The sequence below is a fragment of the Neofelis nebulosa genome, chromosome 8 (assembly GCF_028018385.1).
Source record: "Neofelis nebulosa isolate mNeoNeb1 chromosome 8, mNeoNeb1.pri, whole genome shotgun sequence".
Taxonomy (NCBI): Eukaryota; Metazoa; Chordata; class Mammalia; order Carnivora; family Felidae; genus Neofelis; species Neofelis nebulosa.
Genome location: NC_080789.1, coordinates 5,530,809 through 5,546,505, shown reverse-complemented (window position 1 = coordinate 5,546,505; position 15,697 = coordinate 5,530,809). Strand labels below are relative to the sequence as shown.

At 61.0% G+C, this 15,697-nt stretch overlaps 1 protein-coding gene across 1 annotated transcript in view; it reads right to left on the bottom strand.

Annotated features, from left to right (window-relative positions):
- Positions 1 to 1,073: 1,073 nt before the first annotated feature.
- The window catches only part of SULT4A1 (sulfotransferase family 4A member 1), a 33,557-nt gene continuing 18,933 nt past the window's right edge, over positions 1,074 to 15,697 (bottom strand). The window contains exons 5-7 of the mRNA XM_058741082.1: positions 11,414 to 11,508; positions 5,305 to 5,443; positions 1,074 to 2,644 (exon numbers count right to left, since the gene is read on the bottom strand). Of these exons, the coding sequence (XP_058597065.1) occupies positions 2,532 to 2,644; positions 5,305 to 5,443; positions 11,414 to 11,508 (347 nt within the window). The 3' untranslated portion in view covers positions 1,074 to 2,531. The remainder of the gene's footprint in view (positions 2,645 to 5,304; positions 5,444 to 11,413; positions 11,509 to 15,697) is intronic.

Sequence of the window (15,697 nt, the reverse complement as noted above, 5' to 3'; positions counted from 1 at the left end):
GTGACCTGTAAGGCCCTCGGTGAGCTGGCTCCTGGCTACCCTCCAAAACTGAGTTCCTGCCACACCAGCCTCTTCTCACTGCCCAACCCCCTCCCTGCCCTCCCCACCCACTCCTGGGCCCCCCACCCCAGAGGGCCTCAAGCCTGGTCCCCTCACTTCCTCCTGATCTCGGCTATCACCGGGTCCCTTGGAGTCCTCTCGAGCTTGACCTCACACAGGTTTTGTGACAGGGGCGTCATCTCCTCCCCAGAGAGGAACACCATGCAGGCCAGGCCCTTCTGTGCTCACGGCCGTACCCCCAGCGCCTACAGCAGGCCCGAGGCATCGTAGGTGCTCAAGTGTTTACTGAATAAACGAGTCCAGGAAAGGAAGTGAAAGCAAGTCTGCAGGGATGGGGAGACACTTGGTAAATCAGCACTTCGCTTACACAGTCCCGCCCTGCTGCTTGATTCGCCCACTTTGCCTTCATTTGCTGCTTTATTTCAGGTGCTTGACAAATGGGCTGGGGGCAGACCCTCTGGGGCAGCAGACCGGATACTCCACTGACTAACTTGGGGCCTGGGATCCAGGGTAATTTCAGAGACCAACATCAATTCTGGGGTTCCACCCGAGTCCTAAAGGAAAGGGCCCGTTTGAAAAGAAATGTGCTTTCCAGAAAGCCCCAGCTTCATCAGGTAAAACGGTGTCCTGGATTTTCCTGCCACCAGGAATCAGGAAGGCAGGCTCTGGAATTCAAAGCAGTCGAGTGTGGTCGAGTGCAATCAGCCGGGTTGGTCTCAACACACCGCCGTGCACCGCGTGAGACACGGGGTCTCCCCGGGCAGGCCCCACACACCCGGATCTCCTTTTCCCCAGCCCTCCTTTCGGCCCGTAAGTAATGCCAAAGGTGACCGGACAAATAGCCAGGGGGGATTCACCGCCTGGAAGGTCTAGAGCAGAGAGAAAGAGCCAAACCAGCGTGGGTCTGAGACCCTCGGCGGCCAACCCCGGCGACCGGGTGTCAGCGGGGCTCACAGTCGCGACTGCCCTGGAAGGCTACCCCTCGGCACTCATCAGCACGCGCTCACACGAGGCATGGGACGTGTCTTTATTAAAGATGCAAGCAAGCACAGACAGATCATGTGTGGTGCTCAGTAATATCCATACAGTACTAAAAATAGAAAAATAGAAAAGAAATTTCACAGAAAGCAGCCTCCCTCACAGATACACAGAAAAGGTGCAGCCAAGCCCACCATGCAATGCCGCATAAAACACCGGCGTGTGTCTGCACCTCTTCCAAGACAGCAACACAGCACAGAGACCCTTACATGTGGTGGCGACCCTCCAGCCGCCACCGGGGGCGCCTGCCGGCCACGTAAACTTCCAAGACGACCCCAGTCCCGCCGCGGCGGCAACACGCACGCTGGCGGCCGGCCTGGCCGCGTCTCATTGCTTCCCCAGCCAAATGCGGGCCAGACGACAAAGCAAGGGGTGGGGCGGTGAAGACATCACCTGTGCTCCCGCAGATACACTGGGGTGCAAAGGCCGTGCGCCCGCAGGTATACTGGGGTGCAAAGGCGAGACGGCCAACCAGTCTGAGTGAAACAGGGCGTTGAACCTGCAAAGTGGCTCTCCCGTGGCCGGGAGCCTCGGGTGCACACAGAACAGACTGACCCATGAGCGAGTCTGAGGAATTTACTATGGAGCATCTGCTCGCCAGCATAAAGAGGTCTCTGCCTCAGGAAACGAGAGTTCGTGGAAGGACAACTCAGACTCCACGTACGCTCGGTCTCTGCGGCAGGTTCTCCGGTCACCGCGTGAGAGCCCGTCGGCCGGCCTCCCCGGCAAGTTCCCTCAAGGAACGTTCTGCGGGTTCCTCCGTATCGGGTGTCTGAGGCCACCCGCTGGGAGTCCCTGGCAGGGGGCCATCCTCCCTGCAGATGCCGAGCGGACGGTCTCTGCTTTGTTTCAGGAAGGTTACAGAGCACTGAACTCATCGAAAGGAACAGCGGCCCCCACACACCCAACTCCTCCTGTGTCATCACCTCCAAACCGGGTGAGAACAGAACGGCTGTGCCATACAGAACAGAACTACAAAAATAAAGAGTCAACCCTGAGATCTTCCTACCATTTGGGTGTGGCTCGCTCCTGAGTCCCCTCGGAAATGAACTTCTATTTGGTTTACTGACATTTATTTAGATTTCCAAGTGAAAAGCTCTATAAAATACAATAAATAATGTGGGGTTGTAAAAGGTAGACGTTCTAGCTGCGTATGTTACAGACTCTATACTTATGATACAGGCCGTCAGAACCGCCATCTTTACAACGCTTGTGGTCGGACACGGAGAGACTTCAAAGCCCAAAGGCGACACGGCTGCTCCGGAGGGGAAGCAGGGCCCCCTCTTCCTCCGGCGTCTCCGCCGTTCCCTCCCTCCCCCGGGCCTCACGCTGCTTCCGGAGTTCGTCCAGCAAGGAACAAATGAGTGCATACGGGACTTTTAGCTAGTAGAGTGTCTGGGTGCTGTGAGCATGCAAGTTTGCCGTCGCCGTGATTATAAATAAAAGTCAAACGTCAGGTCACACTTCCCCATCTTCTGTTTGTACACCAAGTCAAACTTCTCGTTCATGGAGACAGTGAAGATGTCCTTCCACAGCCCGACTCTTCCTGCAACACAAACGAGAGCAGAATGTGCTGAATTCACTCGCCGCCGGGCCAGATACCGAACCAAAGGGAGCCTTGGAAATGGTTCTGGAAGGTTCCAGATCTATTTCTGGACCCTTCTGAGCTTGGCCTAGCGGGGGCAGGCCAGGCCACCTGAACCCGTTTCCCTGAGGCTGGTCATCCTGATGTCCCTTCCCTGCTGGGTGGGGCCCACGGGCACAGATACGCAGAGCTGAGGCTCGCAAGCAAGGCCTCTGCCCCTGTTCCCTGGCGGATGCCTAGCACCCAGGCACAGGGCGGGGGATTCACAACACCCTGGAGGACAGACAGTCTCCGGGGAGCAGATCTGCTGCTCTAGGCATCGTGTGGACTTGGGTCCTCTGTGCCAGCATTATTCACTCGACTCAACAGCTCCGCCAAGGTGGCATTTGCTTGTGGATAATTTAAAAAGGAAAAAAAAAAGAATCATCCAAAAAGACAGAACATTTCATGGTGAGCAGGAGGCCTCCTGGCTGGGTCAAGGGTGAAGATTTTGAGAAGCCCGCCCTTGCAACCTTGGGGAGGAACTTAAAGGGAACAGAAGACCCCACTGGAAACGCACTTTCACAACTAGACGCTGAGTGTGTGCTTCACCCACTCAGCCCCGCGTGGGTCGCGGGCGATCTCCAGCCGCTCTTTGCAGCTCCGGCTCAGGCAGGGGCTCGATCAAAACACAAGACCTTTCCTGGCAGGCGTGCAGGGGCATGGAGCCCGCTGACCAACGAGCAGGTACGGGCTACCCGTTCACTCATGAAGGCTTTGGGGAAAGAGAGCTCAAAATGCATGCCTCCCCGAAGCCACTGAACTCACTTTCCTCGTGAACTGCAAAATCTGCGGTTGGTCTGGTCAAATGTGAACGGTGACCGGGAGGGCGGCAGGAGTGGGGGCTTCTAAGCCCCCATCTCCAGGGGCCGTGAAGGCCGTCACCGGGGCACTGCCATCATGCTTTGGAGTAACACAGCCTCGGGGGACAGAAATGCTCATTTCGAATTCCTTGCCGCGTCAGCATCTCTGAGATCGGAGTCCGACCGTCTCTAGCAAACAGACTTCGTTAGCTCCGTTATAACAGAAGCCCCTGTCCCGGCAGGACCTCAAGTATGAAACTGCAAGCCCGCAAACGCTGGGCCAATAGGTCTGCCACGACGAGGATTTTTCTCGTCAGTAATGCAAAATCAGACATCAGTGTCGGCGAGGAAAAAAAAAAAAACCAAACGGGAGAGGCTGTTCTCGCTACCCTCTAATGATACCTAAGGGACAAAATTAGAAGCTTCTAGACCAGCCACACTGTAAATATATTTTTCCACGATTATTTTTCTCAGCTGAGGCAGCTGAGAGCTCATCAAAGGAGTCACCCACCTGGTTTAGGGTTTGGAATCAAGACAGTGCAATATATGCTGTGATATGAATCAAATTTAAGCAACGCAGCTGTCTGCTCAAGCCCTACGTTCTCACCAACGCAAGGAGGTCTTCTGAGCAAAGAGGCAATGTGCTAAAAGAAAACAAAATCAAAGAACTGAAATAAAGCAAAACCAAGGTAAACAATGATAAAGCAAACACATCAGAAGGAGCATATGGGCACGCAGTATGTTCTCGACACTTCGTTACCACGCCAACGAACCAAAAGGGGTATTCTGGAGAAGGTCACATCCAAGGATAACAAAACACAGCAAAAGCAAAACTAAAAAAAGAGCAAATAAATTTTAAATAATAAATATTTGTGAAGATGCAGCCAGGGAAATAATCTGCGAGGCACTGCGGTTTCGGTCGACTGCTCTGCCTTTACAGGAGGGCACTCCCCGCCCGACCTTGAGAACGGCCGCCTCGGGCCGCCCCGGTCTGGAGGAAGGGCACAAAGCGGGAGGGGCCTCTCCGCAGGACGCGCCGCGGCGCCAGCCCAGGTAGGCCTGCGCGTCCAAGACGCACAGCCGGCTCCAGCCGCGCTTCCGGGCCGGCCCCTGGAACGTTCCGTCACCTGCGGACGCTCTGAATTCACCCAGCTGGGAACGAGAGGCAGGTCTGCGGCACCCGGTGTCACCGGCAATTCACACTTGCCAAGAGGGTGACCGCCGTGGCCACGGCCACCAGCCGGGGGACAGGGCATTTATTTTAACGCCCGAGTTCTCCACGGTCAGGTGGCTTCAAATATCATGAGCCTTGAAGGACAGACAGCAGCCGGGGCGGACCCGTAGAGGGCTCCTGCCTGGACCGTGTCCTCCGCCTCAAGGTGCTTCAGGCCCGAGAGCCAGCTCTGTGCCAGGAGCGAGCGCCGGCCTCCGAGAAGCCCGCGCGGCACCAGCACCCACCGCGGGGACGGAGGGCCCATCCGCAGGCCCCGTGCTTCGAAACTTCACAGCCCCGAGCCCTTCCCGGGCTCTGCCGGGCGGGGTGTCTGGGAAGGCGTCTGCCCGAAACGTCCGCCCACAAAGCCCGGGACATCCCGGCCTTCTCCCCGTGACCTAAAAGGCCACCCGCACGGCTCCGAGGCAAACGCCAGCGGAGGGCCCCGCGGGGCTCCATCCGCAGCAGCCGGCTTTCGGATGGCCTTCTGGCCCTCACGGAGCAGAGGGCTCCGGAGGGCAGAGGACGCTGACGTGGGGGGCAGGGGGGAGGGGCCGCGTGCGTACCCCGGCCCACGGGCAGGGCCTCGGCGTTGCAGCACTGGTCCACCAGCTGGTGGCAGTGCTCGCTCAGGGCCTCCAGCTGCGCCTTGTCGCAGGACACCCCCAGGAATCTGGCCAGCTGGTCCACCATCGTCACCAGGTCCTGGAACACAAGAGCAGAGAGCAGGGGGCCCGTCAGAGGCAGCGCCTTTGCTGACCGAGCGCTCTGGGCCGGTCCCTCGCCAGGTGCTCTGTTGCCACTTCCTAACTTAGCCCTCGAGACAAACCCGACGTTGGCCTGGTCCGGAAGTTAAAGCCAGGTTAAGAGATTGCCCGAGGGTGCCTGGCTCTCAAGGGGCCGAGCCGGAACTCAAACCCCAGTCGTCTGGGGCACCTGGAGCGGACGTGAGGTCCTGGTATCGCGGTGGTCATTTTGAAACAGCGGCAAGACAGGAAAACTCAGCTCAGAACCGTGCCAGGAGCCAGACCAGCAGACTCTCCCCTTCCCCTTCCGTCCACGCAATCAGCTGGAATCAGCTGGGAGAACAAGGTGGCACCTATGGCCCCCGGACAGGCCCCAGGGCCAGCCCCCCTCGCCAGGCAGGAGGAGCTGGCTTGGAGTGAAGATTCAGTTACGCTCGACTCCATGGACGGAAGCCCATCTCTGGCCCCAACGCTCCTCGCTTCTGGACAGTGACACTGTTAGCGACACAGCCTGGGTCTCCGGAGGGGCACGCAGAGCCCCTCCCCACCACTGCCACTGTCTCCCTGGGAAATACCAAGGCACCGCATAGTCTCAGTCTGTGCATGGCCAAATGCACCCAGAACCCTGACCTGTCACCAGGCAGTCTCCAGACTCCGCCAGCGTCCAGGTCCCGAGTTAGGAAAATGCTGGAGGCTGTTGCCTCCTTGATGGTTTATAAAGCATCACCACATTAAGGCCTCTGAGAAGGCCTGGATAAAGAAACCCATTAAATTTCTTTGACGTGGTATTTTGTAAACCTTAAAGAAAGAAAGGGTTCTGGGAGAGCTGGATTGAGTGTCAGCTCCTCTCTGGATTCCCAGGGTATTCCCCACCGGGCCCTGCGTCCTGCCCTCCCAGCTGACCCCCGGGGAAGGGGCTCCAACCAGGCAGGGGCTCCGACGCTCAGCTCCAAGCCCCGTGTGCAGGGCTCGGCCAGGATCGGAGCACACGAGACGAGAGAAGGAAACGGACTAGAAAGAGCTCCCCTCACTTGCCCTGCCACGCGGTAGTTCTAACTAAAAGGAAAAAAACAACAGAGATTAGAGACAGCAGGCCCTCAGGGGAGACACCACAGGAGAGGGACTCGACAGAATCCCGGTGGGGACAACATCCACCCGGTGGAGGAAGGTGCGGCTGCCTGCCACGAGCCTGCTCCCCGGTTATGAGACCGAACCGTGCGGGCAGGCAGCGTCCCCACCGTGGGCCAGCTCTGGACGGCTGGCAGGGCTTCCCGAGCTCACTGCCCGTCTGTGAATTAGCGTGTCTGGTCCGCCGGTCACAGTCGAGACTCCTCACTTGTGGCTGGTGAGACCACCCCACAGATGACGACGGCAGGATTTGTGGGTTGACACGCTGGGGCAGCCAGCTGGGCGTCCGGCTCACGGGCACAGCCCCCAGCGCCGGGGGGAGACGCAGAAGCCCCTGGGGGAGCGCACAGGGCAGAGAGAGCTCGGCTGCTAAGTATTCCCACCCAAGACGAGAACACGCCAGGCCCGTCCACACTCCTGGAGCCCGATGATGTGCACCTGGGGCTATTTTTTTGGCGTAAGATGCAAGCAACGTAAATTCCTAAAAATGTGACAGTTCGCTAATCTCTATTAAAGACATCCAGACCCTTACTGAGGTTTCTGAAAAAAGAATAAACGGTAGAAGTGAGGCCCTTGGGGGGCGCCCGGGGGGCTCAGTCGGTTGAGCGTCCAGCTTCACCTCAGGTCATGATCTCACAGCTCGTGAGTTCGAGCCCCGCGTCGGGCTCTGTGCTGACAGCTCGGAGCCTGGAGCCTGGCTTTGGATTCTGTGTCTCCCTCTCTCTGCCCCATCCCCACTCATGCTCTGTCTCAAAAATAAAATAAAAACATTAAAAAAAAAAAAAAGTGAGGCCCTTGGACACAGTAAATGCCATTTGGTTCCTCTGGCATTGGGAATGTGAGTCCCAGCTGAGAGGGGCGCAGGCAGGGCTGGGGGTCTGAGCTTCTTGCTGAGGAGGCCAGTAAGGCACGGCAGGAACCCTCACCTTTCAGGGCCTGGAACGAAGCCAGAGAAGCCAGGCACAGGTCTGTGGTGTAGCTGCTAAGTTTATGTACGTGCTACATCCCATTCCGTCATGGTTTAGTAACTAAAATAATGGTCAAGTTACTCATTGCGGAGTCACCTGAGGCTCCGGGAGGCCGCTGTCCGGGCCTTTGTGCGTTTGCACGCAGCTGAACAGGCTCGGGGTTTCTCCTTGCACACCAGGCCTGTGGTGTGGGAGCGCACGCCCATGGTATAGGCGGGTGTGAAACACTCCGTGGAACCGGCATGCCTAGTGCCCGCCCCCCTCCCCCCCCCCCCCCCCCGCCCCGGTCAGTGCCCAGGGGAAAAGAAAGCTTATGTCTGCCGAGACACAAGCACGTTCACAGGACGTTATTATTCCTGACCACTGCAAATGGAAGCAACCCGAATGCCCGGCAACACTGGATGGCGAAACGAGTTGTGGCGTCTGGCGTGTCCCTGCCGCAACGGAAAACCACACCAACGGAGAACCAGCCTGCCCCACGAGGCACTGCCGAAGCTCAAAGCGTTACGCTGAGCAAAAGAAGGCAGACACCCGCGTATGTGCCACAGGACTCCGTTCATGGGAGGCTCGAAAACAAGCAGAATTAACCGGAACCAACAGAGATCAGAAGACTGGTCACCAACGGGAAGCAGAGGTGTTGACTGGAGAAACCTAGAATGTTCTGGATCCCGATCTAGGTGATGATTACACAGATGTATGTGCGTAAAAAAATCTATCAAGCTGTGGACATATGATTTGTATACTGGACCGTATGCACTACACCTCCCTAAGATGTGAAAGAAGAACAATGACGGACATTCGCCGAGTGTTACTGACCTCCCGTGCGTTAGGCCCTGCTCGAAGATGATGCCACCTGTGATCCTCTTACAACCCTGCGACGGAGGAGCGGTCTCATCTCCCGGCTTACGGGGCCCGGACAGGCCTCGACAAGAGCGGGTCCCACGCCCACACCCAGGTCGGCACCCGGGAGAGGAGGGACTTGGCTCCCGGAGGCCCCCCTCCCGGGCCTGCAGCCATCCGTAGACCCCTGGGCCTGGGAGACGCGTGACGGCCTTGCTCACGCCTGGTGGTCAGGCAGGGCTGGCGGCTGGGCCACCATTCTTCTCCCCCGGCGTCGCCAGTGGGACACTCGGGCATCCCACACGAAGTCTACGAGGGCCAGCCCAGCACGTGAGCCCTCCCCCAGCTCCTGAGAGCGGCGTGCCCATCCAGGCCTCCAAATTCACATGGGCCGGCCCGGTGTCGGCATGGGAGGCTGCAGGAGGGCACAGACGCTGGAGGCAGGACTCACGAGGGCCCCACACCACCTGTTCCCCTTCTTGAGCTCGAGTCACGGGGCCTCCTGCTCGTGGCATCCCTGCTGGCCGTCCTGCGGTCCCCTCAAGTTCAACAAGGCCAAAAGCGAGCTCCCCTCTTCCTGCAGAGCCTGCTCCTCCTTCCGTGTTTCCAGTCAGATCTCTGTAGGATAGAGGCCAAATTCCACACCGTGCCCTGCCTACTTTACCTAGTGTCACTGAGTCCCCTCCCGGTGCCTGTCCCCATCCCCACCACCAGGAACCACGTGGACTCTCCACATGAACTCTTTCGCCTGAGCCATGGCCTTGGTCAGGACGCCGGGCTGCTCTGCCTGGAGCCGCCCTCCCAGGCTCGCTCGCTCGCTCGCCGTCCCCTCACGGAGCCTGCGGCAGCCCACCCCAGGCGAGCCCCTCGATCCCTGGGCCTCCGGCTTCTTAACAAGGAGGAAGGGCTTCTGCCGTGAAGGCCACGTTTCCATCCACAAATGCGTCCTGAGAACTGTCACGCATCAGGCACGGACGTACAAGCAGAAATAGGCACCGAAACTCCCAGCCCCGGTGGAGCTTACTCTGGTGGGGGAGACGGTGAGCAAAACACAGACACAGATGACAAAGCACGGGGCGAAAGGGCGGACGCTCTGGATGGGGAGGGGCCGATTCAAGCGGGCATCGGGGGAAGTGTCACCAATGGCAACAGAGACCCAAAGAAGTGAGGGAGCGACCCACGCAGGTGGGGCATCGGACAACGTTCCAGGCGGGGCCACAGCAAACAAAGCCCCTGAAACAGAAGCCGGCCCCGCAGGTGGCAAGAACAACAAGCAGCCAGTGCGGAGCCAGACGCCCAGGCACCGGGCCGCTGAGTGAGACCTGACCTGCACCCAGAGCGACGGGCGGCCGGAGGAGCACAATCCGACCGGCGTGCGCACCGTCAGAGCAGCCGCCGTGCTGCAGTCACACAGGGCGCGGGCCCTGGGGGACACAGGGAGGCCGCCCGGGAGGCCGCCCGAGTGATGACCTAGGCTGGAAGTGATGCTGACCCGGACCACGGAGACTGGGGGCCGCGTGGTCACATAGGGGCATATTGGGAAAAGAGAGGCCACGGGATTGGGAAGAGGGACACGGGGTGTGAGAGGAAGTCAGAAGTTAAGGGTGACTCACGACTTTCACCTCGGGGACACAGATGGACCTGGCCGCCACGATCTCGCACAGAGGAGCTGCGGAGGATTTGAGGGGAAACCTGCAGTCTGGTGAGACTCCCCAGGCAGCCCTTCAGGGAGAAAGGTGCAGGGGCGGCCAGTGGAGAGCGAGGGCGGGGAGGGTCCACGTCTGGCGGGCGGTCACCAGGGGAGGGAGCAGGGATGGCAAGAGACGAGAGCCCGGCCTGAGGCCCGAGGCCCGGGCGTACCACCGAGCACCCGGGAAGACAGCAGCCAGGGACGCGGGACCGTGGGGCGTCCTGAGTGCCAGGGGGAGGGGGCGATCGCCTGTCACCTGCTGCCAGGAGGTCGCGCGGGACGACGTGGACAGAGACCGTGGGACTGAGCCGTGTGGCGGCCACAGGTGACCCTGACACAGCAGCGTGGGGGTACAGGGGCGAGCCCAGCCAGAGCGGGCTCAGGAGGGGTGACCACTGTGAGGGGACCTGCGGCAAAGCGGAGCAGAGGAGCCAGAGAGGGAAGGGGCTTAGGGCAGGCTCGCCTTTCGTCCGTCCTAAAAAAGGGGAACCGTCCAAACGTCCCTCCAGAGACGACGCGGCCCCAGCAGAGAGGATAACGGCGTTCTAGAATTAAGTGAGCCAACGCAGGTGCAAAGAACTTTCGATAAAACTCAGCACGCGGTAAGGCCATTAAAAATGCTAACGGCAGCGATGACGCGACACATGACTACGTGACGCGTGACCCGGCAGGCCCTCCTTCCTTCCGGCGAGCCCTCCAGGGCACAGGCACATCTCGCCTTCAACTGTTCCCACACCACGGCGGAGCCCGGAACGTTCAGGCAACAACCACCTAGTGCCACTTCCTCCTCCACACCCGGTGTCGGGCACTCAGAAGCCCTCGCCCTGGGAGCCGCCGTGTCAGCCATCTGAGCGCTGCCCCTCTGAGGCAATCAGGCCACGAGAGACGAGAAATTCGGGCTCTGCCGTCTCAGCCCTTCTCCCCCAGTCACCTGTGGAGCCGGTGCCAGGAGGCAGCAGGGCGAGTCTGGCCGTCACCCTGCTCCCCCGGCCACGGCAGGCAAATCACGGACGGGGCTTTCTGAAGTGCACACCGTCCAACCCGGAAACTGCCCCTGGGGCCCGGGCCTGGGGGACGAGGGCAGGGTCCCACGTGCCAGCGCAGCCCGGAGACCGGCCGCCAGGATTTCGGGCACACCTGGAACACGGGAGTCCCTTCGCCCACAAGCTGGGGGTCTCGGAGAGGCCGGGCCGCACGCTCCGGTCACGGCCGCCACGGCATTCAAGGGGCAGGAGGGCTCCTGCGGCAGGAGCCCAGGGGCGGAAGGCGCCAAGCCCGCGGCAGCTGCCCGCCCAGCACTCACCCGGTGCATGTCTTCATACTTGAGGAAAAGCACGTTCGAGTCCATGCGGTGCTCCCAGAACTCCTGCACGTGCTCAAACCAGGAGCCGTAACCCACTGCGGAGACAAGGGGACAGGTGAAATCACAGCCCAGGGGGAACCAACGTGCACAAGTGGGGTGGCCTGGCTCCCTGCCTTCCGGAAGGTTCTGCTCTTACTGGCCAACAGCTGTGGTCCAGGAAGGGGAGAACGAGCTCTCAGCTCCGGGGGCAGTCCCCCAGGTGAGCCCCTTCTCGAGTCCCAGACCCCCGGCTTTGTGTGCCAGTCTCTCCTGCCAACGGTCCTCGGCCCCTCCCCTCCCCCACCCCCGGACGCCCTGAAGACCTGACCACCAGGGGCAAAGCCTCTGCTCAGCAGGGGGAAGGACGCTACCGGGCTCCCACGAGTTTCTGTTTAACACGAGGTCACCAGGAAGGGAGCCACGCCCGGCGCGACGGAGACACGGGGCCGGTCGGTTCCGCCGGGGGCAGGACAAAGTACAGGCCAGGCCAGAGGGCCACGGGCACAATGCCGGGCAGAACCAGGAGGTCGCCGGGAGGAGGAGGGGCGGTGTGTGCTGACACACGAGGCCCACGCCCCACATCACAGCCCCCGCACTTTCCACACCCCTCAGGGCTTTGGTTTGCCACATGGGCAGGTGGGGGGGCGGCTGCCAGTCCGTGCGGCCCCACTGCTCTGAAACGTTCTGTATAAACACCACGGACCCTCACCCGCTCCCTCAGCAAGATGAGTCTTCCCGGGGGCCTTCCGTGTTAAATGGAGGAAGGCCTCAGCCAGAGAACGCGGGGCCCTGCCAGGCACCAAGGAGCAGCCCGGCCGGGCGCTAGGCGCCAGCCAGGAGCGCTGGCCACACTGCCCGTAGCCCTGCTCTCCCCCCCCCCCCCCCCCCCGGGTGCCCATCCATCCCACAAACACCGGGCCCGTGGATCCCGCTTCTTGGGCTCAAATTGCTCCCAGCCTGTCTGGAGTCACCAAGACGACTGGCGGTGAAGACACGGGTGACCGACGCTGGGAGGGAGGCACCGTGACACGAGGGGCCCCGTCCCCCGTGGGGACAGACCCGGAAGGGTGCATCAGGGCTGTGAATGGACTTAAAGGTGTAAGGACAGGAGGGCCATCAAGGTGGCGCAGAGCACAAGGTCAGACGGGACAGAGGGGGCACAGCGGAATGGCAAAGGACACGCCCCGGGTGAGGCGGCCCGGCCTCTCAGATCCCGCGCCGGCTGTGTGACCGGGGCAGGCCGCTTAGCCTTTCTGAGCCTCGTCCTCCACAAGCGGGGTGACAACAGGACCTGCAGGGCAGCCAGCAGCCAGCACGGCGAGAACACCCACGTAATGCTCGCGGCCCCAGGGCCTGTTGGGGGGAAAGCACCGACTTGTTCCCTCTGGTCGGACACACACCCAGTCCTGCGCAGACTGGGACTGCCGAGGGACACGGAGGCCAGGGGGCGGCAGGGGACTGCTCCTGTCCCTGTCAGAGTCACGCCTCAAGCAGGAACGTAGCCTCCACCCCCCACGTTGCAGAGAACCTCGCGGATTTAAATGCGTGACAGGCTGGGAAAACCCATTGCTGCCATGCCCAGCCAGCCCGGGGCCATGACGTCAGTCTGCCGTCTCGCCAGCAGGTGGCAGCACAGCAGCAGCCTGGCCCCACAGCTTAAGGAGCGTCCTGAGGGAGCTGGAGTCCATCAGGGGTCACTGAGGGGTGGCCCGAAGGACCAGATCCCAAGGGAGAAGCTTGGGCTTTTCCCAGGGGCTCCGGCAGGGGTCGGGGGAAGAGGCAGAGATGACAGAACAAAGCGAACATGGATTCAGCCAAGAGGCCTTGTTAGGGACCCACCGCGGGTTGCATCCTAGCCCGCTAGGGCCTCGGTCTCCTCACTGCAGAGGTCTAGCTGCTGGGCCCGGGGTCCCCCCGGCATGCCTCCCACGGCCAGCCCGGCACGTCCCGCCCACCCCATACACAGCAGGCCGGCCTTAAAAGGCAGGCCAGCCTTCCCACTTGAGAGGACGAGGCAGAGTCCAGAGAAGGGAACAAGGACCAACTCACCAACGGGCTAATAATAAGCACGGGGGCCCCGAGAGGAGAACCCGCCTCCCGGGTCACTGCCCGCGCTGGCACACAGTTCAGGTGACCTGAGTCCGGGGACAGAGCAGGAGTCGAACAGTCATGAACAGAGAAGGCAAGAAAACTCCCTGTCATCCCAAGGGGCTGTGTGAGAAAAGTTGCAAAACAGGCAAGCAATGCCCATGGGGGGTGACGTGGGGACTGAACAGGAGGGGTGATGTGGGGACGGTGAGGACAGTGGTCACTGCACATAAGAACAGGCAGCGGGGACAGTGAGAGATGGGGACAGCGGTCATTCGCACGGGGCCGATGATCACAAGGACAGCACATGCCTGTGTCTCTCCCAGCCCCGGTTAGCAGGTGCAGAGAGGGGACAGACCCTGACGGCGGGGACACTGCTTTTCCCACTCGGGCTGTGCCACCCTGGGAAGGAAGCTCCACCAGGGCACCTCTCTGCCTCTCCCCACCGTGTTCCCTCCGTTCTTGGAAGTCAACGTGCTCATCCAAGCAGATCACCTGGGAGAAGAGCAGCTCACTCTCCCCCCTCTGCGTGAGTGACCCTGCCCGCGGGACGGGCCTCCACGCTCCGTCACCTGGCATGCGGCCCCAGGCACCCCCACCCCGAGTGCACAAGCCGCAACACCCGTACGCAGGGCCCTGGGAGCAGGTCCTCTAAGGTCACTCTATTAGCAAACGGTGCCCGGCCACTGCTTCTGCTGCACTGTGTTCTTCGAATTCTTTGGAACCTCACACAGAGAGGACAGCGCAAGCCTCCAAGGGCCCCAGATGAGGTGCGCTGGCTGCCAGCACTGGGAGAACAGAGAGAGGACGTTGGGGGGCTAAGTACACGCGGCGGGAGACTCTGGTGGGATCGCAGCAACTGTGTGTGGCCTTGAACTGCAGTGTCGGGCCGTGCCGTGACCTTTAAAACTCGGGAACACCTGTATCGGGGTAACTTTTAACCACCCTGGCCCAAGCAGGAGCTAATTTAAGACCGACACCAGGTGGCAGTCAGAAGCTGGTGGCCGCCTGTCTACGGGACGCTGTCGCCATGCGGGTGGCTGCTTCTCTAGAGGCAGCGGAACATGCTGGCACTTAAGGACGTGGTCTGGAAACCACATTAAATGGCTTACTCCAAACGCCTGGCAGACTGTAAGGACCTGAGCCAGACGGCAGGCAGGCCGGGGGGGTGGGGGAGGAGGCTGGGCAGAGGGTCTTTCGTGGACTCCAGGGACTTTGGGGCAAGTGCAGTGGCCACCTCCCCCGCGTCCACCCGCAGCGGAGCTGGAGCAGATTCCGAGCAGCTCCGGGCTCCAGGCTCCGGGCTCCGGGCACCGAGGGCCACGTGTGCTCCACTGCACCCGTGAGGGGCCGGCCTTCCAAGAGGCTTGGGAGGGAGCTCCGGTTCAGCTGCCCGGGACTTATTTGGGACACGACATTCCTGATTTCCCCCGTGCACCTCACCCTGGTCCTGTCCCATAATCTCAGTGCGGAACCTCCGACTGGGCCACACAAGCGGACAGCGAGGCTGAGCGCTGAGACGGGAGACGGGAAATAAAATGCGAAGTGTATCTTCAGACTCAGGTATGGAATCGTCTGGGCCCGGATCTACCTAAAGTACTGATGTGGCCCATCTCCAGCTTTCCGGGTGCAAACCCGCACTGAACTCCCGCTCTTGGTCCCGGAAGGGTCCCCCGAGAGGCCATGGATGGCAACAGGAGAGCCACCTCGGGCAGGGGCTGCCGACTCCACGGACAAGGCCCCAGTGCAGTGGGTGTGGCCCGGGCTCTCCCGCCCCGGGGAGTGGGGGAGGGGGGGACATATGGAAGGGCCCCTGGCAAGCTGGGCCCCCCAGCTTGACTCCTCCCTCCCCAGACGAGCTCCTGTACAGAGCACGGCCTGTCCTTAACCCAAAGCAGGCCCCGGTCACACAGCCGGGAGCTGGGGGCCCAAGCCTGCCTGCCCCATCCTCCAGGGCAGCTGAAGGCCCACGAAGCCACAGTCCCCACTCGGGCCTCTGTCCCCGACAGCAGGACTATCTGGGCCTCCGTTTCTACTGTTCAAAATCCCAGCAGGAAGAGAAACGCTTTTACCTGGGGAACTTCTCAGGATGCCGACGACGTGCTGAGAGAGACGGGGTTCTGAGCTGGAAGCCCCGGCTGCCGCCCTGGTGAGCTT